This window comes from Chiloscyllium plagiosum, chromosome 38 (genome assembly GCF_004010195.1).
Source record: "Chiloscyllium plagiosum isolate BGI_BamShark_2017 chromosome 38, ASM401019v2, whole genome shotgun sequence".
Taxonomy (NCBI): domain Eukaryota; kingdom Metazoa; phylum Chordata; class Chondrichthyes; order Orectolobiformes; family Hemiscylliidae; genus Chiloscyllium; species Chiloscyllium plagiosum.
The window spans coordinates 13,828,781-13,855,974 of record NC_057747.1 but is presented as its reverse complement, the minus strand read 5'-3'; the positions used below and the strand labels follow the sequence as shown (position 1 = coordinate 13,855,974).

General features: G+C 37.8%; 1 protein-coding gene across 3 annotated transcripts in view; it reads left to right on the top strand.

Moving 5' to 3' along the window:
• kat6b (K(lysine) acetyltransferase 6B) overlaps positions 1 to 27,194 on the top strand; it is a 212,326-nt gene that overhangs the window by 139,953 nt on the left and 45,179 nt on the right. For all 3 annotated transcript variants that reach the window (XM_043678896.1, XM_043678898.1, XM_043678897.1), the window contains exons 9-11: positions 15,744 to 15,859; positions 17,988 to 18,129; positions 20,042 to 20,203. In XM_043678896.1, the coding sequence (XP_043534831.1) occupies positions 15,744 to 15,859; positions 17,988 to 18,129; positions 20,042 to 20,203 (420 nt within the window). The remainder of the gene's footprint in view (positions 1 to 15,743; positions 15,860 to 17,987; positions 18,130 to 20,041; positions 20,204 to 27,194) is intronic.

The following is a 27,194-nucleotide window of genomic DNA, read 5'->3' as shown; positions in this document are numbered from 1 at the left end:
CAGGTAGTACTGAGGAGGTGGGGAGGCTGCAGAAGGATCTAGACAGTTTGGAGGAGTGGTCCAGGAAATGGCTGATGGAATTCAATGTGGGCAAATGCGAGGTCTTGCACTTTGGAAAAAAGAATAGAAGCATGGATTACTTTCTAATCAGTGAGAAAATTCATAAAGCCAAAGTACAGAGGGATCTGGGAGTGCTAGTTGAGGATTCTCTAAAGGTAAACATGCAGGTTGAGTCTGTGATTAAGAAAGCGAATGCAATGTTGTCATTTATCTCAAGAGGGTTGGAATATAAAAGCACTGCTGTGCTACTGAGACTTTATAAAGCTCTGTTTAGGCCCTATTTGGAGTACTGTGTCCAGTTTTGGTCCCCACACCTCAGGAAGGACATACTGGCACTGGAGCGTGTCCAGCGGAGATTCACACGGATGATCCCTGGAATGGTAGGTCTAACATATGAGGAACGGCTGAGGATCCTGGGATTGTATTCACCGGAGTTTAGAAGATTAAGGGGAGATCTAATAGAAACTTACAAGATAATACATGCCTTGGAGAGGGTGGAAGCTAGGAAATTGTTTCCGTTAGGCGAGGAGACTAGGACCCGTGGACACAGCCTTAGAATTAGAGGGGGTAAATTCAGAACAGAAATGCGGAGACATTTCTTCAGCAGAGAGTGGTGGGCCTGTGGAATTCATTGTCACAGTGTGCAGTTGAGGCTGGGACGCTAAATGTCTTCAAGGCAGAAAATGATAAATTCTTGATGTCACAAGGAATTAAGGGCTACGGGGAGAATGCGGGTAAGTGGAGTTGAAATGCCCATCAGCCATGATTGAGTGGCGGAGTGGACTCGATGGGCCGAATGGCCTTACTTCCACTCCTATGTCTTATGGTCTTATTATTTCAGTGCCTCTGCAGATTCTACTCTCACTTCCTTCAATATCCTTGCATACATTTCATCTGCTCCTAGTTCCCTTATTAACTTGAAGTGCCAACAGTATGTTCGAAACCTGCTTATCAATTTTAAGCACTTTTCATGACCGAGGTTCATGACCCCAAAGGTAAGGACAGATGCAAAGTATTCATTTATTATCTCAGATGTACCTCTTGTCTTAAAATGTGAATACCCATTTTGGTCCCTAGTTGGCCCTATTCTTTTTACTATTGATATGCTTGGAGAGACTTTGGGATTTTTGAACCATATTTGTGAACTTTGACACTCAAACATATATACTGCCTGTCATTAACACGTTTTTCTTTATAAACTTAGTTCCCCTTTTGTCATCTAACTAGCTCTGGATTTGTTTCTCCTACCTTTCCCTTTTGAGGGAATATTGCTTGATCACACTGAACCATCTCATTTTTGCCCATTAAAGATGGAGCTGAGTATTGGAAGAATGTGATGAAACCTCAACTGTATTTTGCTTCAAGAACAAAAATTAAATCCAGTGTGCCTTTTGTACAGTAGGGTAACCAGACAGATAGCGACAGTATTGATGCAATGAGCAGGTAGGTAGCGAATAGTTAAGGGGTTCCTTAGGAGCTAACAACTTGGATATTCACGGGACAGAAAGTAATCAGTCAGTAGAATCACCCAATGGTCTTGTGATTTAATAAATTAAATTGATTGTTCAACTAATGATTCTTAAAGTTTTATCCTTCTACCCTCTGTACATTTTGTGAAGTTTAGCTTATGTGCTGAGTAAAGTACATTTGCTATGAATTCCTATTTTTTGCAGAGTTAGTTTTCTTGCATTTCATTTTCTTTTGAATTAATGTAGTTTTTTCCTGCATCAAGCTGCAAGGTATTACAAACAGGGAATGATGTTAAATTGTTTCTTCAGGCTCTTCCAAAAGATGTTGACAAGCGCAGTTAAACAGATCAAAATGAGTCCAATCTGGCCTGAGTTTCTTTTCATCCGAAGTCAACTGTGATATTAGATTTAATTGAACATTGTTTTGCCTAATGAGTCAGCAATATTGATTCCCTATCGAATATTTCAAGGTCCAAACAACTACAGAAATAGTCAATTGTAAATGCTTTGTTTATCTTTCATCCATGAAATTTGCCAAGACTCTGAACTGTTTCCTAACCCATTCCTCTCAGTAATGATTTCCACTTTTTGACCAACCTTATCCTGTCCTGATAATTGGACTTTTCTTTAAGATTATGTGTGCAATCTCCTCTCGAAAGTGCAGTCACAAAATCTCTAAATTTTAATTTCACTTTAAAGTGGGAGTAAAGTTCTGGTTCTCTCAATTTCTCAAAGACATGGCTATTTTTGATACTTCAAGTCTAACTAGGAGCTGCTGTCTCTTTGTTCCTAATTGCTTCTACATGTACCAAATATTAGCATTACTGCCATCTGTGAGTTCTGTGAAATTTCCATTTCTGCGCTCATTTAGCTGCTTCCAGGGTATTCCACTTCCACTTTCTTGGCAAATATTTAGAATCCTCTCAACTGTATGGGACTTGTTGAATTTCTGTTTTTATTTGATTTGATTTGATTTATTGTTGTCACCACATGTACCTAGGTAGAGTGAAAAACGTTGCTTCGCAAGCTGGGCAAGAAGATCATACGGTATCAAAGTGCATAACGGTAATAGAACAGAGTGAGGAATACAATGTTACAGCTGCACAGAAGGCGCACAAAGCGAGGTCAGCATTAAATTTGAGAAGTCCATTCAGAAGTCAAATAATAGCACGGAAGAAGATGTTCTTGAAACTACATGTGTTTAAGCGGTTCGAACAGAATATAACTGGAATAGGTGATCTTTGATGACGATAGCCGCATTTCCGAGACAGCGAGAAGTGTAGGTGGAGCCATTGGATAGATAGCTGGCTTGTATGATAAATTGGGTCGTGTTCACAAGTCTCTGTAGTATCTTATGGTCCTGGACAGAGCAGTTGCCATACCATACATCTGGATAGTGGTGCAAAATTGGTAAGAGTCTTTTCAGACATGCTAAATTTCCTTGGCCTCCTAAGGAAGTAGAGGCATTTTGCTTTTTAGACAGTCGCATCAACGTGGGTATACCGAGGCAGATTGTTGGTGGGCATCGCTCCTAGGAATTTGACACTCTCTATCATCTCCACTTCAGCTCCATTTATTTAGAGAGGAGCATGACCTCAGCCTTGCTTCCTGAAATCAATAACCAGCTCTTTCGTTTTGTAGATGTTGAGGGAGAGATTGTTATCTTTACATCACACCAGCAAACACTCTGTCTCTTCATATATTCCGTCTCATCATTGTTTGATTTCTGAACTACATCAGTGGTATTGTCAGCAAACTTGTCAATGGAGTTAGGACAAAATTTGGTCACACAGATTTGTAGGGTGCTCGTATTGAATATTGTCGTGGAGGAAGTGCTGTTGCTAAGTCTCACTGATTGTGATCTGTGGGTCAGAAAATCAAGGACCTAGTTACAGAAGGTGGAGCAGAGACCGATCTTTCTGAGTTTATACTTGAAAGTGGGACTATAATGCCATCAGTATTATACAACAAGCGCTAGCTTTTGGAGCGCCGCTCCTTCATCAGGAGAACCACAACCACCTGATGAAGGTGCAGTGCACTGAAGCTAGTGCTTCCAAGTAAAACTGTCGGACTATAACCTGATATCATGTGATTTTTAACTTAATCAAAGACGTAGGCATACATTTTCAGGGCAAGTGGCAGTGCATTTCTTCAGAGAATGCTGCACTGTCTGAGGTACCTTTAGGCTTTTTCGATGGATATGTAAGGTCCAATAGCACTGTTTGAAGAAGAGAAAAGATTTCTGGTTTCTTGGCCAATATTGTTAGCTGAATCAACATGATTTTACAAATAAACAGATAGTGTTGTCATTTTCACATGCTTCTTTGTTGGAATTTGTTTTGTGTAATTTAGATCCTGTGTTTCTTGCATTTACAACATTGATAAAAGAACTTTAAGGGTAATCAATATATTTTGAGGTCAGGGAATGTGCAATATAGTTGCATGTTTATTGCTGTTCTTTGAATACATTCAAATCAAGAATTACTAAGGCAATTTCCAATTATTTATTTTGCAGATTCACACAAAACTGAGAGAGTTTTGTGCTTAACATTTCCTTCTTCTCACAATCTTCCAGTTATGGAATATATATTTGAATTCACTTAATCGTCAGTTTTTTTTACCCTGTTTTAATTCTTTCAGTCTGGAAATATTCTGCATTTGGCTTGGACCTTCACCTTAGTTCCTCTATGTTAAAAGAAGTGGTTACCATTCAATTTATTTTAAAGGTCTAGTCAGAAGCCTGAGTAATGTTAAAATTTCTAAAGATTAAATGAGTTGATTTTTCTACTTCAATTATAAAAGCACTGTGTGTTTTGGTGGTTTCCTTGGGTTCCAAAGTTGTGCTGATTTCAGTCATTCTAAGTTTTGGCTTAATCATACAGTCATAGAGCTGAACAGCACGGAAACAGACCCTTGTGTCCAATTCAACCACACTGACCAGATATCCTAAACTAATCTAGTCCCATTTTCCAGGACTTAACCCATATCTCTCTAAACCCTTTCTATTCGTATATTCATCCAGATACCTTTTAAATGTTTGAATTGGACTAGCCTCCTCCACTTGGCCTAGCAGCTCACACTATACATGCACCACTCTCTTAGGTCCATTTTAAATCTTTCCTCTCTCACCTTAAACCTATCCCCTCTGGTTCCTCCACCCCAGGGAAAAGACCTTGTCTATTTACCTTATCATGCCCCTCATGATTTGAGAAACCTCTATAAGGTCACCCCGAAGCCTCTGATGCTCCAGGGAAAACTGCCCCAGCTTATTCAAATCCTCCAAACCTGGCAACATTCTTGTAAACCTTTTTTGAACCCTTTCAAGTTTCTCAACATCCTCCAATAGGAGGGAGGATGGAAAACGAAAGACCAGATCTAAAAATTAAAGTTCTAAATTGGAGAAAGGCCAATTTTGATGGTATTAGGCAAGAATTTTCAAAAGTTGTTTGGGGGCAGATGTTTGCAGGTAAAGGGACAGCTGGAAAATGGGAAGTCTTCAAAAATGAGATAATCAGAGTCCAGAGACAGTTTGTTCCTGTTAGGATGTAAATAAGGCTGGTAGGTGTAGGGAATGCTGGATGACTGGAGAAATTGAGGTTTTGGTCAAGAAAAAAAGGAAACATGCCAGGCACAGACAGCAGAGATCAAGTGAATCTTTAGAAGAGTTTTCAGGCAGTAGGAGTATACTTAAGAGAGAAATCAGGAGGGCAAAAGAGGACACAAGATAGCTTTGGCAAATAGGGTTAAGGAGAATCCAAAGGGATTTTATAGAACAAAGAAAATTTACAGCCCAGGAACAGGCCCTTCGGCACGATCTCTCCCGCACAAAACCATGTTGCCTATCACTGATTAGCCCATTCTTTTCTAAATATAGGCACCTCACCTGTATTTAAGGATGCCACAAAGATATCTGTCAGGGCCCCAGATATTTCCCCTCTCTTCTCTCTCAACAACCTGGGATAGATCCCATCCGGTCCTGGGGATTTGTCCACCTTAATAACCTCTAGCCTACCCAACACATCTTCCCTACTTATGCCAATGTGATCCAGACTAATCAAACTTCTGTCTCTAATCTCAAGATTCATCATGTTCCTCTCCTCTGTGAACACTGATGCAAAGTAATCATTCAGAATCGCACCCATTCTCTTAGGTTTGACACACAGCCTTCCTTCATTATCCTTTAGTGGACCAATCCTTTTCCTAGTTATCCACTTCTTATATGAGAATAAAATGCTTTGGGATTCTCCTTAATTCTGCTTGCTAAAGCTGTTTCATGAACCCTTTAGCCCTCTTGATTCCTTGTTTAAGACTTGTCCTACTCTTCTGATATTCCTCCAGGGCCCATTCTGTTCTTAGCTGCCTCGACCTTATGTACGCTTCCCTTTTCCTGTTGGTTAGTCGTACAATTTCTCCTATCATCTACGGTTAACGAATCTTGCCCTTCCTATCCTTTGCCTTCAACGGGACATGACTATCCTGCAGTATCTTTAATCTATCTTTGGAAGCCTCCCACATCTCAAATGTGGACTTCCCTTCAAATAGCTGTGTCCAATCCACATTTCTGAGCGCCTGCCTAATTTTGATATAATTGGCCTTGGCCCAGTTTAGTACTCTTCCCTTAGGACCACTCTTCTTTATCTACGAGTATTCTAAAATTTACAGAATTGTGGTCATTGTTCCCAAAGTAATCCCCCACCACAACTTCTACCACCTGCCCTGGCTCGTTTCCCAGTACCAGGTCCAGTATGGCCCTTTCCCTCATCGGACTATTGACATACTGCTCTAGAAAACTCTCCTGAACACTTCTTACAAATTCTACCCCATCCAGACTTCTGACGCTAAGTGTATCCCTTAAGTACATTAAGGACAAAAGGGTAACTAGTGAGGGAATAGGACCTCTCCAAGATCAGCAAGGCAGCCTATGTGTGGAATCGCAGGAGATGGGGGAGATACTAAACAAGTATTTCGCATTAGTGTTTAATGTGGAGAAGGACATGAAAGATATAGAATGTGAGGAAATAGATGGTGACTTCTTGAAAAATGTCCATATTACAGAGGAAGAGGTGCTGGATGTCTTAAAATGCGTAAAGGTGGATAAATTCCTAGGACCTGATCGGGTGTACCCTAGAAATCTGTGGGAAGCTAGAGAAGTAATTGCTGGGCCTCTTGCTGAGATATTTGTATCATCAATAGTCACAGGTGAGGTGCTGGAAGACTGGAAGTTGGCTAATGTGGTGCCATTATGTAAGAAAGGTAGTAAAGAACCATAGACTGGTGAGCCTGACATCGGTGGTGGGCAAATTGTTGGAGGAATCCTGAGGGACAGGATTTACATGTATTTGAAAAGGTAAGGACTGATTAGGGATAATCAACTTGGCTTTGTGCTTGGAAAATCATGAGTCACTAAGTTGATTGAGTTTTTTGAAGAAGTACTGAAGAGGATTGATGAGGGCAGAGTAGTGGACGTTATCTGTATGAACTTCAGTAAGGCATTCAACAACCGTTCCTCATGCTTGAGTGGTTAGCAAGGTGAGATCACATGGAATACAGGGATAACTAGCCATTTTGATACAGAACTAGCTTGAAGGTAGAAGACAGGGTGGTGATGGAGGGTTGCTTTGCAGACTGGAAGCCTGTGACCAGTGGTGTGTAATAAGGATCTGTGCTAGGTCCACTGCTTTTTGTCATTTATATAATGTGATTTGGATGTGAGCACAAGATGTATAGTTAGTAAGTTTGCAGATGACACCAAAATTGGAGGGATAGTGGACATCGAAGAAGGTTACCTCAGAGTACAATGGGATCTTGATCAGATGGGCCAATGAGCCAAAGAATGACAGATGAAGTTTAATTTAGATAAATGTGAGGTGCTGCATTTTGGAAAGGCAAATCAGGGCAGGACTTATAGACTTAATGGTGAGGTCCTGGGGAGTGTTGCTGAACAAAGAGACCTTGGTGTGCAGGCTCATAATTCCTTGAAAGTGAAGTCGCAGGTGGATAGGATAGTGAAGAAGGCATTTGGTATGCTTTCCTTTATTGGTCAGAGCACTGAGTATCGGAGTTGAGAGGTCATGTTGCGACTGTATATTGATTAGGCCACTTTTGGAATATTGTGTGCAGTCAAATGAGATTGGGAGGATAATTAGGCATACTGTAACATTGGCAAAATAGATACAACATTGGATGTATTTAATATCTGTGTTATGCCCAACAAAGAAACTCTGAGCTATTTTTATGAAGAAAAATAAAATCATCTTTTTTCTGTATTTTTAATTATGGATTTAAGGGGAAACGGTCTGCTTTAAAACCAAGGACTGTGGATGGAATTGCTACATTTTTCTTTAACAAAACAAATTACTGAAACTCATTGTGTGAGGTGTTTACACTGCTGTTTTGTTCAAGCATGGAGGATGTGTTTGTAGATGGCATGGCGGAGTTTGTGTACAGAGTGCGATTTGGCTTGCAGCAAGTAGCTGATTGGTTTGTGCACTCCAGACCAGTGATGGATGCCAAAGGTTATCACCCTGACAACTCAGTGCTTCCAGAGACAGCTGAGCAGCTTGTGTGTGTGAAGATACCAGAAGACGTCTTCAGACTGCTGAAAGAGTAGGTTGTTAGTCGGTCGGTTGATTGGTTGATCTCAACAGTAAAGGTGCCTGAAGAAAGCCATTTGCTGTAAGATGTTGCCTTTAACCAGTATCGAAGAGACTTTTGCAGTTAGTGTACCAATTACCCTGTGCCTCCTTTAAAGAAGCAAAACAATTAAAGAAAGAGGACACAAAGGACAGAAAACCCTGGCAAGTCATCGAGTCCTATATCACGGAGACAGGCCCTTTGGCCCAAACGAGCCCATGGCCACCGAGTCGTCCATCCACGCTAACCCCATTTCCCTGCACTTGGCCCATGTCCTTCTAAACCTTTTCTATCCATGTGATTGTTCAAATGCCTTTTAAATGTTGTTAATGTATCCACCTCAACCACTTTTGCTGGCAGCTCATTCCATAGACGTACCACTCTCTGTATAAAAAAAAGTTGCCTCTCAGATTCCCTTATATTCCTTCCCCTCTAACCTTAAACTGATGCCCTCTCGTCATTGATTCCCCAACACTTGGAAAAAGACTGAGTGCATTCACCCTATTCATGCCTCTAATGAAGCTGAAAGGGAATAAATGAACATACTCTTTCGACTGGTGCTTTGTCCTTCCACTCAGAAAACCAATGTTTTGTTCTTTGTTGGTTTTGTGTGTGTGTGTCTCTCTCTCTCTCTCTCTCGAGGTTTTAAATGAAGGATTAAATTTTTATTCATTATGTTATTTGCTGTTTATTTGTCATTAGAATATGCTTTTTTCAAAAAAGTTCTTGTTAAACACAGGAATCTAGTTAGTATTTTCTGTTAACTTGATTCCAACAGACAAGTAAATTGAGGCATTTGCATGATTTAATAACATTATTAACTCTTGGAGTGACCTCAGAAGTACTGGGGCTTGAGAATCAATGCAGTCTCCCAAATCTCCTTATGAAATATCCAGTAATCTTCTGCCAAAGATAGCTTTGTACAATTCAGTGTGCTGATCTTTTAATCCAGTAGTTTTTTTGATTCATGATGTGAAACTGCTGCTGAAGACACATCAGTTTCTATACACTAAGCAAGTATATAACTGCAAACTATTTTACCATTTTATCATCTATAAATCCCTGTAACTGCAGCAAGTATTTTGATTTTCTTTCGTGAAAACTGACAGATTTAGTGATCATATTTTCTGCTTGTGAGTTTGTAAGCCTGGTACTGTTGCAAGAGTTGCTCCAAGCACTGTTAATTGCTTTGTCACAGTTTCAGTGCATGATAACAACATCATCTTTTCTGTGCATTGCCAACTCCTTTTTTTTATATATATATATATATATAAGCTAATGAATGTCAGTTTCACTCCATTGACCGGGGGAGCATGAGATGATGCAGCTGGGAATGTCCAATGAGGCAAAAGAAAACACAATAAATTGGTTTGGAGATGCCGGTGTTGGAGTGGGGTGTACAAAGTTAAAAATCACACAACACTAGGTTATAGTCCAATTAAACCTGTTGGACTATAACCTAGTGTTGTGTGATTTTTAACAATAAATTGGGAGTGTGCAAAGGTATAGAGAAAGTGAGGTCCTAGGAATGAATGCCCACAGATTCATGAAGGTAGCAGTCCGTGCTGCTATAGTTAAGATATAACTCAGGAGGGCATGCTAGGAGCAGCACCAGAAAAACCTAAAAATGAGGAGTCAATCTCATGAAGCTCCAGCTCTGGCTCCCTGCATGTTGAACACTGGTAGATGCAAACAATAGGTGGGGCTAAGTAATCTCACAGCCAGTTGATCAGATCTAAGCTCTGCATTCCTACCCCCGTCCTGTCATGGATGTGGTGGACAAGTAAAAAACTAACAAGACATAATGACTCTTCAAATATCCTCATCCTAAACAAGAGCAAGCCCACCACATAAGTGCAAAAAACTTGGATTCATCCTCTTCAAGTAATGATCCATCCTCTGCACTCTCCTGGTGTCCTCAGCATCACAGTTGCCAGTCTTCAACCAATTTGATTTACTGCACATGATATTAAAAAATAGCCGCAGACATCAGATACTGCAGGTAGTATGGGCCCTCAGAGCATTCTGGCAACACCGCTGAAGCCTCGTGCTCCAGAACCTGCCATAACCAAGCTGAGCTATTCCAGAACAGCTGCAACACTGCCATCTACCTAATGATGTGGAGTATTTCATTAAACTTGTGCCGAATCTTAATTTGGCTTCATTTAGAGTATTGTAAATATTTCTGAGCTCCTTTATTATAAAAAGGACATAGAAGCCTTGGAGATAATTTTTTTTAAAATTATAGATGGTGACATATACCGTATATACTTAAGTAACGGTCAGTTTCTTGTAAAGTCAACCTTGACTTCTAATCAAAAATCCAAACTCTCTGATTTCAGCAGTGAGCAGGTGGTAAGTACCATCTTACCATGGTACAGACTTGATAGAATCTTAGATTAGCACACTATTTTGAAAGTGACTGTTGAGTTCCATATATTGGTATATGTTAACATGTAATATCAGAGCTAATACCCACTGGTACATGCTGCATTTCTGCCAATCCCTCCACCTAAAATGGTAACAGACTATTGAGAAATAATGATAGGTACATATCACAGTTCACATTAAAGGCAGTGAGATTGCAGACCAGATAAGTAATTATGTAACAGCTGCAAGACTCAAGATTTTGGAGAAGAACTTAGACATTAAAGGAAGATTTCTACACAGCTTAGACAAGTGCCCAAGACCAGGAAAGCCTGGCATGTAGCTGAAATTGGAAGTCAAAGTTCAAAATGCATTGATGAAAATCACAAAACTGGTACATTAGATTCTCAAGATTTATAAAATGTTTGCCTTGAATCGAGCATGAAAATTAAACATTCCAGATTTAAAATTCAGTCCTGGATGCCATATTTATACTGTGACAAATGATCGAGATTTTACAATGTCTCCCAGCTGAACTTGAAGACAAGCTTATCATACTTCAGTTTAAAATCGAAGCTCAACAAACAAATGGATACAGATTTGCTTCTATTAGGAATGCAGATGAAACCTCCTTGAATTTTGACATGCCAACCTGTCAACCAGTGAGTATAGTTGGAGAGAAAGCTATATTAGAGAAGGCTACTGGCCATAAAAAGAATAGATTCATAGTTGCACTGTTGTTTATGTCACTGAAGCTTCACTGAATTATGCTAATTAGCAGAAAAAGCCTCCCAAATTAGCATTTCCCAAAGGAGTATTTCACAATAAAGGATGGATGGATGAGATGGCTTGCAAATAAACCTTTGAAAAGTTTGGAGATTTGGACTAGGAGATCATGTAAAGAAAAAAGGTCTTCACATTTGGTATATGTTCATATCATGCATTATTAATGCTGTTGCTGAAGTTAGTTTGTAAAACCATAGTATTGGAGTGATTTCCTTGTGCTTTAAGCAGCCTTGTATAACCATCGGATGTCTCAGTTGGAAAAAAAATCCTTCAAGGATAGAATGAGATAGAAATGGAATGACTGGATGACCAGAGCAAAAAGACCTTCAGTAAGGCACACTGAATACAAGTTCTGATATTAACATCCTTTGTGAATGGATTGTAGAGGCTTGGTATGAAATCAGAATTAATATTGTCAAATCATTCAAGAATTATGGGACATCTAATGCATTTGATGGCACAGAATGTGATTATTTGTGGGATGATGTGGCCGATGACAACTTGATTATGTGATAATGTTGCTGATCCACATAATGATAGATTATTCAAGAAGCTGTTAACGTGTCTAGTGCCTGCTGTTGTCAGTAGGATTCCTTTTTATACCATGGACAAAACTGAATATTTATATAAATTTCTGTGGTTTTATAAATTAATTTAGTGTAGAATTTAATGCAATAATATTTTTGGCTCCTTTGCACAATTTTTTTGGGAGATGAGGTTAGTGGGAACATTTCCCAACCTGCAAACTTTGTGACAATGAATTGTTGGGAGTGAGTGGATTGCAACCTATGGAAAATGTTACTGATCGAAAAGTTGATCTGCTCCTTTTTGAGGAAAAAAATGTAGTCTTACAAACCCAACTTTTACACAAGTCTGTATGATAGTCAACCTTTGAAGCCTCAAAATCCCTCAAAATGGGGGATATACTTATCCATCAAATGTAAAACTCTCTGCACCCCACGCTTCCTTCCCCCATTTCTGAATTGGGACGTTACCATCTTTGTCGTTCATTATGTCTGCTCTGTCTGCATGTTTTTTGAATGCCAAACATCTTTGTAACATAGCCGATACCTTGAACCCAGAAGGGAAAACATCGACTTGTGTTGAGAAGCATTAAGGCTGACTGCTAACGCCATGTCATGGCTGAAACAGGGAGAAAACAATCTGCTTACTCACCAAGACTATTCAAAATCATGATCTTTGGAAATGGGAAAAGTTGTCTTTTACTTGAGGTTTTTGTGCCACAATATATGGCAGATGCATTTAAGAGGGAGTTGGACATACCCTTGTAGGAGAAAGGGATAGAAGGATTTATTAATTGGGTTAGATAAAGACGGATTAACAGAGGTTTGAGTTGAGGATGAACACCAGGAATTTATTGGGTTGAATGACCTGTTGATTTACTATCTATACCAGTGCATTACTGTGTACAGATGGTTCATACAATTAATTCCTAGAAGTGGACAATTCTGTTTACAGTGAGCTATTTTTATTTTGTTGTCTGGTGCTAACAATCTAATTTTCCCCAAGCACTCGTTCACTTACTTTAGTTAAACACTGCAAGTAAAAAGTCCTGAGTATGGCCTTAACCTGACTGACCTCTAGTTGAATGGACTAAATGTGCTGTGAGAAAGAAGTGGAAAAGATATTCTGTGGAAAGGTAGAGTTTTAAAGATTTACTACATGCACAATATATCTACGCATCATGTATGGAGCACAGTGTGGTGACATCCACTGCATCTGAATAAAGTATTGTGTTAGTTTCCAAAGCAACAAAAGCCAACAATTTTAAGGTTTTGTCATCAAAATAATTTACTATTATAGATTTGTTCAAAAAAAATAGTTTCTTTAATGATAATATTAGATATTGCAGCAAAGCTTTCAGATTAAACAAGCTTGGAACTGTTAAGACTGCACTTACAACAGAATTGAAATAAAATGACTGAAACTGCTAAAGACTTAAAAGTCAGTATTATGAATTGATCAAGTCATTTTGTCTGCTTCCCTATCTGTTAATCTAAACGTGATACATAGCAATCAATTTTTCTTGCAGAGAAGTTAAAACACACAAATTTCTGTCATGATTCAAATTTATTACTTTCATTGTATTGAATGCATTTGTCCTGTCAGTCACGAATATTGGTTGCAGCATTTACTGGATGACTGCTCTGTTCTGTTTTTGGAAATGACTTTATGTAGTAAAATATTATTACCAAGACTTTGTTTCAGTATTATAATGAGATTTATTATTTATGCAATGTGAATTTTCAGGCCAGGCGATTTACTTTCAGTTAGTCTAGAGAATAAATTATTCAGAAGTATTTTCAGAATAATTGCAATATTTATGTTGTTCTGAGAAAGCATAAAGAGTGCATGCTCTAAATGGAGAACATTTTAATTTGTAAAGGCTAGATATTCCATAACAACAAAGCTCACAAAGGCTAATGAAAAATTTGCCGAACAAGTTGTCAGCAATTTTATCTTTTTGATTAAACGCTAAATTTCCATTGAATCATTCATCAATGTCAATAATGTGCGGATGAATGGGATATTACATTCTCGCATTCAATTTTTTCAAAATCTATCTTAAATGGGAGCAGAGGACTTTGCAGTTTTGAACAATATGAAAACATTTTGTGGAAGATTTTGTATTGGCTTAACTTTTGAAATTATAAACTTTTATTTGTATGATTTTGATCAAATTATCAAACTGCTAACTTCAGTGTTTAAAATAATCATAACTCCGTCCAAAATTCAGTGTACAAACATATGAAAGTAGCATGCAAATAAAGATCATGTAGTTCATCAAATCTGTCCCACACATTCTTGATGCTTGAAGCAATGTGGTTAGACATGGATTCTCCACAAGCAACTATAAAATTATTTGGTATTGAGAAAATAACCTTTAAACCACATGAGTTCGTACAAGGAGAAAATAGTATGTTCCATTTTATAATCAATAGTCTGTTCATAACACCGAAAAGCTTAATTGGAATTGGTTGTAAATCTATGGAGACGTTGTGGCATGGTGGCTCAGTGGTTAGCAGTGCTGCCTCACAGTGCCAGGGATCCGGGTTTGATTCCACCCTCCGACGACTTTCTGCATGGAGTTTGTCCATTTTCCCATGTCTGCATGAATTTATTCCAGGTGCTCCAGTTTCCTCCCAAGGATGTGTATATCATGTGGTTTGGTCATGCTAAATTGTCCATTGTGTCCAGGGATGTGCAGGCTGGGTGGATTAGCCATGGGAAGTGCAGGATTACAGGAATTAGGTGGGTCTGGGTTGAATGCTCTTTGGCGGATTGGTATGGACTCAGGCCAAATGGTGGGGATTCTGTGATTCTATTCTGTGATTACTCTATAATACTCTTTTGTAAAATATAACATGTGTTGTTGTCCAGCCCAAATGCATAAGACTTCATTTATCCCAATTAAATGCAAAATATGTTTACCAGATTTTAATTGTTTTCTTTGTCTATTTAAATGTACTTTCAAAAATGTATTTTCTCCGATATGAAATGCTTCAGTTTACATTTATCCTCCACAAAATTGTGGCTCATATCATTCCATACCTTTATCCAGAGTATCAACTCTGGTGTTAATGTTTTTCTGCCATTTCTTACATTCTGTCAAGTAATGTGATACTCTCTTCAAGTTCTCAGTCATACCGGATGCCAGTGTTGCTGTTATTGGTCCCAGATGATAAGCTGTTAGCATAATGGCTTCATTCCTTAAAGAGACAAGTGTAATCATTCTTTGATCCTAATATTATAAAAGTTTGTCTTTACCTTCTAGTGAAACTGCTTAGAATAGATTAAAAAGTGGGTCTTGCTTCCTATCTTCAATCTTTCTTTAGTGTACTATTGTAGAAAATATTGTGCTACAACATAAACAGAATTGGTCATGACATTTTACTGTCTTTGCATTGCTAAACATATGATAAATCAGTAGAATGAACTGTGACTAATTTCAGGACAAAAAGCAAACAAGCACTTACATAAGATAAATTGTGACCATGTTTTTCTAGCTCAAGAGGCAACAGTACTGGTTTTAATTGAAGTTCTGAAATGGAATTTTTAATACCTTAAATACCAGTACCACTGAGAAGCCACAACCACCTCTTATGATTATTTCTTTCGTGAAAAAAATACATTTTAGACTCAAATTTTCACTCCAAAATTAAGACTTCAAAACAGTATTTGTGTACAGACTGAGTTTGACATTAAAAGTAATGTACATAGATTTATAATGTTGACTAGGAATTTAGCATTTCAGGGAAGAATTGTAGCTGTTTTTGAATTGGTTAAATAAAACTTTCTGCATCACATTTGAATTAATGTTTCTATAAAAGTCAGACAATCATTGGAGATAAATTGGCTCATTTTGGATTTTTTTACAACTAATTAATTTATTTATTTATTCAACAGAAAACTGGAATTATCACTTCAGTCGATCCACATGGTCGATACCCATCTGTAATTGAATTTGGGAAATATGAAGTCCATACTTGGTATTCTTCACCATACCCACAAGAATATGCAAGGTAATATTCCAAGGAATATATTCTGTTGTCTAACCTTTGGATATTTGATTATTGATGACATCAGATTATTAATGCAACCTTTATTAACTACTTGTATTTACTTGAGAAAGCAAAGTGCACAGTATAGCTTCTAATGAGCTTCGTTGATTACACATACTTTAAATAATGCCAATTCTTCATTACACAGAGTCCACAATAATATCATTGTAATAATATACATTGAAGTGTGATTGACTTGCATAATGTTCACTTCACAAATGTGCTGAAATAGTTGAATGTAAATCAGCTTTGTACTTTAATGAAGTCAAATAGGAAGTTGCCAAACTGGACTGAAGTTCTATTGACTTGGTGATATGATAGGAAAATAGCAATATATTATAATATTTATCAAAAGGCCAGAGACTGACAGACTTATATTTTGTAGCATATTCAAAATCTCACCATGTGTGCTGTCTTCTAGCTATATTTAGGTGTCTGCACCATTTTGCTTTCTAAACTGTTGAAGATTTTGGTCAGTTAACAAAGTACAAAGAACAATTCTAAAATGAAGCACAGGGACTGCGCCACACCTTTTTTAAACAAGTTGAAATTTGTTTTCAGGTATCTGGGAATACCCATGACCTGGAATTACATACAGAATAAACCATTCTCCTCTTCTCGATCTCTCTACTCATGAGATGTGTTGATCTTGATAGAACAGTCTGCCAATGCTTAACGAGGCAAGCATAATAGAGATTATGCTATCTTGACTTCAAATGCTGCTTAGAGATTTATGAAGCAACAATTATAGGATCTTCAAAAACAGATCTCCACAAGTCTACTTGACAATTCGTTTGGTGCAGGTTCTATCGTGTCAACTGCTTAGGCAAAATAGGAAGACACCATGCTAATTTTAGTATTTATCATCTGGAATTTGACCTCTTCAAAAAAAAAATTGTTCATTGAAAGTGAGATCCTCCAAAACTTAGCACAGTACAGTTAGCCTTTTGGGAAGCGTAGAAAGAGCAACAAAAGTTCAGAAACACCACACAGTCTTAATAACACCAGCACAGAGCAAGGCCTTTACCTCGTAAAAGATTTCTTTATCTGAGAACTTTGTTCCCCATTTAGTGCAATGGAAGATTGCAATCGTTTTTAGAGCCTGACTCGAGGAAATAGTATGAGACCAATCTTTTTTAAATAAGTACAGATGATAAAATGATGGAAGAGACTAATACTTTAAATTTTGCGATAACAGCCTTAATGCACCACTTCTCAAGTTTAAACTTGTTTCTTTAGAAAAGGATAATGGTGGTAATTGAATTTGAGTCAACACTTGTCTTTTGAATAGGTGGTATATGGGTAGGCCTGCTGTCTTCCTAAACTGGGCACTTCAGATGATGTAGAAAACAGGACTTGATCTACTTTAATTTTTGTTTAACAAGATATTAACAGATATTGACAATCACAACATAAAACTTAAATTTTCGTTGCTTAGCTCAACATCCAAAAAGATCTAATAAAAGTTATTCAATGTGATACATGCTTAAAAATTCATCAGGATGATCGCAGAGTGTTGTGAAGAGAAATTTGAAGTTTTTGATATGGGAGGAGACTGTTCTGATGAAGATGTTGAAATTGTAAAGGATTGTGTTCAGATAAATAACAATCATTTCTGCATGTCAAAACATATTCTCGCTTTGGAATAATGAGAATAAGTTGAAACTGTTTCACAATCATTGTGTGCTGTCTTTCAAAAACTAAGAATGAAACTAACTTATAAAATGTTTGCAGTCTGCTCACCTTTTACTCCAGAGAACATTGAATACTGCAGATGCTGGAAATATGAAACAACACTGAGATTGCTGGAAAAGCTCAGCAAGTCTGGAAGCATTTGTGGAGGGAGAAACAGAATTTATGTTTCAAGCCCGGTATAACTCTCCTTAACCATTTCTGAAGAAGAGTCACATAGAGCTTGAAACATTAACTCTGTTTCTCTCTCCACAGATGCTGCCAGACTTGCTGAGTTTTTTCAGCATTCTCTGTTTGTTTCACCCCTCACTCCACCTGAGTTACTGTGCTGGCCAGTATTTGTTGATTTAGTGATTAAGAAACAGATATCAACAATTTTAAAAAATAACTTTTGCAGGCTACCAAAGTTATACCTGTGTGAATTTTGTCTGAAGTACATGAAAAGCCGGAACATTTTGCAGAGGCATACAAAGAAGTGTGGCTGGTACCATCCCCCTGCTAATGAAATATACCGAAAAAATGACTTGTCTGTCTTTGAGGTAGAGTGGATCTTAAATTTTGTCTTGCTGTTAATTTAATAAGCTGCACACTTATTCCCATTTGTAGTTTTTATTGTATGACAAACTATTCTAATAAAGGTAGTTATGGGATAATGTGCGTTTTGGCAGCATGATTTGGCTATAACGTCACTGAAGAATTAGGAACAGTATTTCCAAGAATGCTTCCCTCCATTTGCAATAGCACAATTCTAGCGGGGATCAATTCGCACACTTTGTTCTGCGCATGTGCCGATGTCATCGTCGTTCTGAGCATGCACCGATGTCCACACTCAAATCTCCACACCATCCTGTGCATGTGCAGGTGTCTGTGCCATTCTGAGCATGCACTGAGGTAAGCGCCGATCTGCGAATCCGAATTGCCGGTGCCGGTCTTCATGCTGTTCTGAACGTGCGCCAAGGTAAGCGCTGAAGTCTCTGCACCATTCTGTTCATGCACGTTGTTTGCGCCGATCTTTGTGCCATACTGCACATGCGCTGATGTCAGCTGCTGACAGAGCAGCATTCTATGACAGGTACTGTACAGAGAGCAGCTTTCCTACGTTTTTATAATGTACTGTGTTAAATTTACTTTTTGTTTCATTAATAAATATGATTTCGTTCAGGCTGTGCTTTACTTTGCATTAGACTTTTGGGAAATTTTAGAGCGATCGTGAGTGATTTTTTTGCTGTCTACCCCAACCCCACTTTGCCCATAGGCCCTATTATTTCTATTATGCGATGTTCACTGGAATGCAACTATGGCCTTAAAGGAGAACTGTCTGTATCAAATTAAAAGGAAGTTTGCTGTTGGTTAGTTGTACGTCTGTACGAATAGCATTTTGGCTATCACTGAAGCTATGATACAATCTGATTCTTAGTCAATTTACTTCACATGTGAGGAAGCCGTTAATCAAAATAAACTTGGAATACATTCAATAATTTACTTCCAACATCAGAGTGTTATGGTTACCAAAATTCTTTTTCAGTTTGAATGCCATCGAATTTGATTCATTCAGTAAGACTTTGTTATGCTTGTTATTAGTGTTGTTTCAAAGTTGAAACGAAGCAATGTAAAGTTGGAGCCCGAATTGACTCTGCAGAGCTGAATGAGACATCTCAAAGAAGGGAGTTTTATCTCACTTTGCTTTGGACTCACATGAAATGAAGCCTTTACTCCAGGCTTCCTTAACAAAATCTAGCACAGATTCAAAGTGACTGTATAAATGAGTTTGTAATGTAGATGTTCCCCAAGAGTATAGATTGTTTGAAACTACACGTTTCATCAGCACAAATTGGCCATAATGCGATTATTGAATTGTGGACGTTGTTTGGATAATGTGAGCTTTCTACTTAACGGGTATAGTGATTTTCTATTAACGAGCTTCTATGGTACAATTTTCTATAGCAGTTTTCCATTGCACGATTTTCTATAGTGTGAGGTTGCAGAGGAACACAACTGTCAAGTTATAGCAGAATGACCTGTATCCATTGAAAGGCTATAATTGGGCCTTACTTTTCGAGGGTAGCTTTCATTGAATACTGTTTGGTATTTTATTGACTTTGTAATGGAGCTACGTTTATGCTGTTCAAAACATTAAATTAGTTTTGTAGTTAAGTGACATGGCTTGTATGTAACTGTCTTATTTGTGTGAACTATAAATTAAATAACATCAAAAACAGTTTTCATATGCTGAATTGGGAAGTAATTTCTTCTGGTAGTTGCTGTGGACAGTGAAAATGATAATTATATGGGGTGGTGATAATTGTAGCAGCTTTGATACTTCAAGACTGCAGAAGAGTGCCATGGTGTATATCCATTGAAGGCTTTACTTAGTTACGCTTAAATAAGATTTAGCTCCTTCATATTGAATGTGAAAGGGAATGTGTTCATTACACTTCATTCTGTTCACAGGTTGATGGAAATATCAGTAAGATCTACTGCCAAAATCTCTGTCTATTGGCCAAGCTTTTCCTGGACCATAAAACACTTTACTATGATGTTGAACCGTTTCTTTTCTACGTGTTGACTAAAAATGATGAAAAGGGCTGTCATCTTGTTGGGTATTTTTCCAAGGTAAGTACTTCTGCTGTGAAACGTAGAGTAAACAACCTTTTGTTCCTTACTGATTTTGTATTTGCTTGAAAAGAGCACCCATACAATGTTACTCAAATAATTGATGTGATTCTACATTGTGTCTCTCCAATATTGATAACATTTAATCTTGTGTGATAGAGTGATAATGCAAAATAACTGCTTTACCTGTCTAAGATTCAGTCATTTTCAATGCTTTCTTTCATGCTACAAGCATTAATATTCAAGGGAGAAACTGAGTTGTTGGGGTTACCTTGGAATCATCTGTAAATATTGACACATAGCTAGAGAATTCTTCTTCTAACTTTCAAAGCCAGTGTCAGTTAACCTGTATTTAAAAAGTGTTCTGTCATTGAAAGAAGTGTTTTACTAGTTATGCAGTGGCAAAACAGTGCAGTAGTAGATCAAAACTTTTATTGGCAGTTTTTGACAGTATAATTGGCAGTTTTTTTAGCTAGTGTGGATCTGTAGTGAGTGGAAATTATAACCAGAAGATACTAATTTAAGATGATTAACCAATGAAGCAATGATAACATAAAGTAAGTATTTTTTACACAGTGAGTAGTTTTGGTCGAGAATGTTTTGCCTTGGTATGGTGGAGGCAGATTCAACTGTGGTCTCCAGAAAAGAATTGGGTGGTTATTTGAAGCAAAAAAAATTGCATGGCTAGGAGAAAAAGGCAGGAGAGTGGATCCAGTAGCATTCTATGATTCTATAACACATGTCACTTTTAAAAGCATTGCATGTATACTGTTAATACCACTCGTACCTGAATGGGTCAAATATTAGGTCACTATTACGTTAATTTGTTCAAAGATAAGAAAAACCGAACAATCAGCATCCAGTGAACACGCAAGGATATCTATCAAGAAGCACCAAACTTCACAAAACTAACAATTGCTCTTTTTTTTTCTTAGCTATCAAACAGGAACTAGCAATTTCAGTATAACAAACAATCCAATCCAATCAGTCAGACATTTTGTCTTTCATTTGATAGCCATGTTGTTTCCTGAAAAAGATACAACCATCATTTGAAGTGCTAACATACCTTGTGCTCTCATGCCAGCAAACCTCCTGTACTTATTATTCTCAAATTTGCTATCTACTGTCTCCTTGAATATGATCAACTTCAGTGCTGCAATCCATCTTGTTCCAAACCTTAAGTGATTCACAAAATTATTGAATAAACTAATTAACAGAAAATCTGGGAAATCATGTAAATGAGTATAAGGGCCCTGCTGAAATTGTTTAAATGTTCTTTTTCTTGTATTGCATAATTGTAGTATCAGAAACTGTTCTCGTTCCTGTGTAAGGGGATCTGTATAACTGTATCAATATAAATGAGGTGGTTGGGAAGGGTTCCACAATCACAACTGGAGGAGACACAAATGAAACAGAAATTTATCCTGTACGGAGAATCCAAGACAATAGATTAAGTACTATAAAAGATTACCTAACTTGTGTTTGTATGAATATAAGGAAGAAAGTGAGTTTACTGTGGTATTCAGTCAAAGGAAATAAATATGAGTAATGTATTTTGAATAATAGTTTTACTAACTTGTTCTTGTTAGTCAACAAAAGTACCTGCTAGTGTTTTTCACAGGTCTGCATATTATGGAGGATAGTTTCAAACCTAATTTTTTGTGGCAATGATAATTTGGTTTTATCTTGTAAGGGTCAGGGTTTGTCCTGAAAAATGCTTCAAATTTTAAGTTGTGTTCAAAGTGAAAGAGAGATCTTTTTTAGACCGGAGGATCAAAGGAAAGTTTTACTCTGTTGAATGATCATAGGGATTGTACTAATACAATGTATGAGTAGTTAATTTGTTCAGTTGCAAAAAAGTTCACTTGATCAGCTGCTTCATCTTTGATTCAGTCATTCCACCTTATTCCCTGATTGTATATGTTTTTTAATAACTCCGTCTCTTCACCACCGCCATCATGATCTCATCTTCTTTTGTTTATATATTTTATTTGACTCTGTCTTCGTTGATATTCAGACTGCTTCTCATTAGTGTAGGCCCACAAGTTCGACTTCCTCCAACCGTGATAATTCAACTTACCAACTGGCACTGGGTGTACCCATGCCAGAATGTCAGATGTGATGACTCATTACTGGCCTCTTTGTATTGAACAAGTCAGATCCTTGACTGAATGGTGGCTTGATTAATCATATTTTATCGATTTAATAGGTGGTCATTTATTGAAATGCAAATATTCAATGCTGCAGATATGATTTTAACAACAAAATAAAAACTGTGCAAAAGAAATAAAGATAAAATAGAATGAACCAAGCTACTTACATATAATAGTTTTAAAGATTTCAAAGCACGTGGCAAAATACAATCCCATTTATCCAAATACTACCCCTTCACATCATCTCTATGACTTAACTGTTGCTCCAATTTGCAGTTTGTATTTAATAGCCTCTTCCTCAAATATTCTTAGACTGTCTCCGCACCAAATAATCCTTCTGCACGCTAAATGCTTCCACTGAGGTAATCTATTTATTAACAGTTCTAGCACTGCCTTACATATCGAACTTCCATCAAGACTCTGCAAACTGAAACCAAAGGTTTCCAAGCTATGGGTGTTTCCTTTATGCAAACAAAGAAAAATGCTTCTAGGTCCTTCTAACTGAAAACCTATTGCACTTCACTGTTTACATTGTGCCTATACAAATTCCCATGACACCCAGAAACTATTTCTGTCATACTTTTTTTTTAAAGGAAATCATGGTTCCAAAAAGCCTAACAAGCTAAATTGTTCAGCATCATCATAGACACAGACTAAAACCTTCATGCTACTAGTTCAAAATTGAAACTTGAAAATAAATGACATTAAAATGTATATAAATCACTCACCTTGCATGTCAAAACATAGGCTGTGCAGTTGGTTCCATGTTAGTTAACATTGCTTCGTAGTGCAGTGGATTGTAGTATAAACTCTGCATTTCATCTCCTCTGACTCATAGGTCAGATGAGAGCATTATTGTATAATTACCAGTTTTACAGCCTTTCAGTTTGGTCTCAATACACTTCACCATATGTGGATTGTACTGTGGTGTCTAACACTACACCACTTTTTAATGAACCCTATGCTCTCTATTCGAAAAATCTCTCAAGATGGGATGGAATAGTTTGTACTGATCCCAGTAACATTCTTTCTTTTACAATATAGTTAGAATTATTCAAATACATGGACTTTAATCCCTGAATTGACTATTAGTTATGTTGCACCAATTTTCTTCACAAGGTTGATAAAACTGCTAATATAAGTCCAAGCTACACTTGTGTCAATTTTACTGTGGTCCCTTGGTCTTCCTAATTTAGTAACCCATCCCCATTAAGTTATAGGAGCAAATTATTGCAGATGCTTGAATCTGTACTGAAAACAAAAAAAGCGCTGGAAATTACAGCAAGTCAGGCAGCATCCATGGAGACAGAACAAGCTAAAGTTTAGAATCTAGGTGACTCTTATTCAGAGCCCCACTCTGAAGAGTCTTCTAGATTTGAAACATTAGCTTGCTCTGTCTCCATAGAAGCTGCCTGACCCAGCGTGATTTCCAGCATTTTTTTGTTTTCAGTCCCCATTAAGTTGTGATGTTTGTTTCGTTAATCTGCTTAAAGCAGTACGTAATGCTGTGGTCTTTTCCAAGCACCACATGGTAATGCTGTGTCTAAAATATTCAACGCTGCAAGTGCCATCCTATGGTATATTTTACTATTACAGGATTGCTTATCAACACAAATCCATGCTTGAGTTCATCTGTCGGGACAAAGCAGGGGTTTTTTCCCCCAGAGTAGGTGTGGTAGCAGACTTGTTGGATGGTCTCGTTGCAATATGACATGTGGAAGCTCATCCTGGCATTAGAATCCAAAGCTTCAGAGGTTACCCAACCTTCAGCATCTTTTTAGTATATTGGTTACATTTTTTCACACCTAATATCTGATACTCCCCTAATTCCAGTGTCATATACTCCACATAGCTGTGCCAACTTCCACAGCCAGGAGGTGGTATCTATAGGGACATTCAATGCATGTGTAGCTACTCATAATCACTATGATCGCTCGAGTGCAGTTGCTGTATCTCTGGTTCTGAGAATTCTTTGTCGGAACTTGTGTCCTCATGCTTGCCATGCATCAGCTTGTAAGATAATCTAAGCGCTTACCTTCAGTGGAGGTGAAATTGTTCAAGAACATTGGCAAAGCTCATTGGTGCATCCTGCAATATAATCCAGAAAACAGAAAATAATTGGGCTTCTAGTTGTTACCAGGTTCCTGGTTATTTAATTATACTCTCACCCCTTATACAATTGCAACTGGAACTAAATATTTCCCTATTCTCATCATTATCTTCTTTCATCCCTCCCACCATTCCTTATGAACTATTTCTCATGTTTATCCATAACAACTGTAGTGTTAGGCTCCTCCCCAATCCAGTTTTTCCTGATTGTATGGTACATTGGCTATGTTTACGTTCATATACCCTGTAACTAATTTGTTGAGCCCTGTAATATGCTATACTTAGTTCTTCAAGTGCACTTTAATTTTCATGACATCCAATGCATTGGACTCTCTTGTGTTTAGTGTGTCAATTGTTGAACTCTTCCAACTGTCACCACGCACTTCTGTCTTGAATTCTCTGTTTGGATGCTCAGATACATGTGTGTACCTGATTATCTGGTTATCCACACCTGTATTTCCCTGCTGAACTGGGATCTTCTAGTGAACATTTAGCTTTAACTACTGCAAGATCATTTGGTAATCCCGCTATCCTACAAGATTTCTAATTATGTTGTATATAATTTCCCCGGAGGTAATATATATCCTTGCCTGCTTCAGGTAATTGGATAATCTCACACTACTCCAAATTCATACCTACTGTCCCTACTATGTGTTGATTCACTATCTTTCTGTTTTAGGACTTTAGCTAATGTTACAAATTCTGCAATCTGACTTCAACTAACTTTTAAAATCATTATCTGGGACCAAATAATGTTCAGGGTAATCATTTTCTCCAAACTGCTCACTGGGTAATACAACTAACACAGGCACAAGTGGCTGAATGGCCCCTTTCTACGCAGAAACAGTTCTGTGATTCTGACATTGTTTGGCCACCGTTGTTAATTGTTTCATATCAGCAGTCTGTGAATCTCTGGGATCATGGGTTGCTGGGTTTTCAAGGAGTTGACCGCATTTGAATTCGTCTTTAACTTTGGTTTGAAAGTTTGAAACTTCATCCACGGTGGTGAGGTGTCAATGTGTTCCATCAGGAATGAGGAGCCTCATTCGTGATTTATGGCTTATGCACAAAACGTCAATTCTCCTGCTCCTCAGATGCTGCCTGATCTGCTGTGCTTTTCCAGCATCTGCAGTCCTCACTTCCCCCGTCTTTAAAGTCACACTGAAAATCTCTCTTGCCCAGTAATTTTAAATTTTCTTCAGCCCTGAAGCTTGCAAGATTTTGGATTAATCGTCTGGTCTCTCAATACTTCACGGTTTATATTTTTGTTTATCTTTGAATTTAGATCATCTCCAATGTTTCTTTCCAAATCCCAGTTAGCAACATCCAAAATTTAAAATAGATTCACCCTAGTCTTTAGTGAATGGCAGGCACAGTATCCTCAAATCTTTAAAAACTTGCTGCAGGTTTTATCAATCCAATCCTACTCAGAATGAATTACTCCAAACACTTCAAATCCTTCCCCTTTGATCCAAATCATAAAGTCACAATTCAAAATCCATTTATCTCTCTCACATGCATGTTTATAAAATAACGAGAAAAGCATAGCTTTGTTCAGAGACATTTCACGCACATAAACCATTCACTAGCTTGCAAAGTGTTACATAAATACTCCAACAGACTTAAACACACACACAAGTCTGTTACTCTTTTTATCTTTTCTGACAGAATTCCAAACTGTTGTGAAGTTTTCAGTGTAATTTTACTGAACTTTTTCAGTGGAATGTATTTCTATCTCTGGTCTTGTTTCTGGACTCATCATTAATTTGCTTCTGCTTTTAGATATGTTTGCAGACTTTGTTGCCAGAGTCAAGTTAGTTATAGTTATTGCTTCATCCTTCCTATCTTTCTTTTGCCAGCCATAAATTTAGTTACAATTTCCAAGTAATAAAAATTGGGTACCCAATTTAAGATATTAGCTTCTGACATGTTCTCTACATTTCCACTTTAGATACTCCTATTATAGTCGTTCTTCATCTTTAGCTCCTGCCCTAGGGTGATTCTGATCTCTATCACGCAACAGCTCCGATCCCCTGTTGATTTTCGACTCGCCTATCGCCCAACAACTTCAATATTACCATTCTGACTTGGGAATACGCTGTGGTTACTTCATTGTTGTTGGGTCAAAATCCTGCAATTCCCACTCTAAGGCCATTGTGGGTCTACCAACAGCATATGGACTGTAGCAGTTTAAGAAGTCAGCTCACCACCATCTTCTCAAGTGCAGCTAGGGATGGGCAGTAAATGCTGGCCAGCCAGCAACACTCACATCCCAAGAGTGAATTTAAAAAAAACTACCCAGACAACACTTACCTGTTATGGCTGTTTCAGCATGACTCCTCTCAAATCGTCACTACTCCTGGAGCTCAGTTTGATCACTTGGCACTCAAATCACCAGCCAGTGGTTCTTTGATACACTTTAATTGCCAGTCCTGCAACTGTAAGGACGCTTCCTGAGCAAAATAAAGATAACCCGTTTTTCTGTCTCCTCACTTCCTCAGTCCTTATATAGTATGTCCCAGCCACGTCCCCACATGTAAAAGTGAGGGCTTGCCCCAGTACCCAAAATTACCTCAAACGTCGAATGTTTTGTCCAAAAGGAGTGAGCTTTATTTGATGCAAGAAATTCTACTCTCACGAATGATTGTAGGTGTTCTATCAGTACAATGTTTGGGTAGTCAATTTATACAATTCTAAAAATTCTAAAGAAACTGACCACCCTAATCACA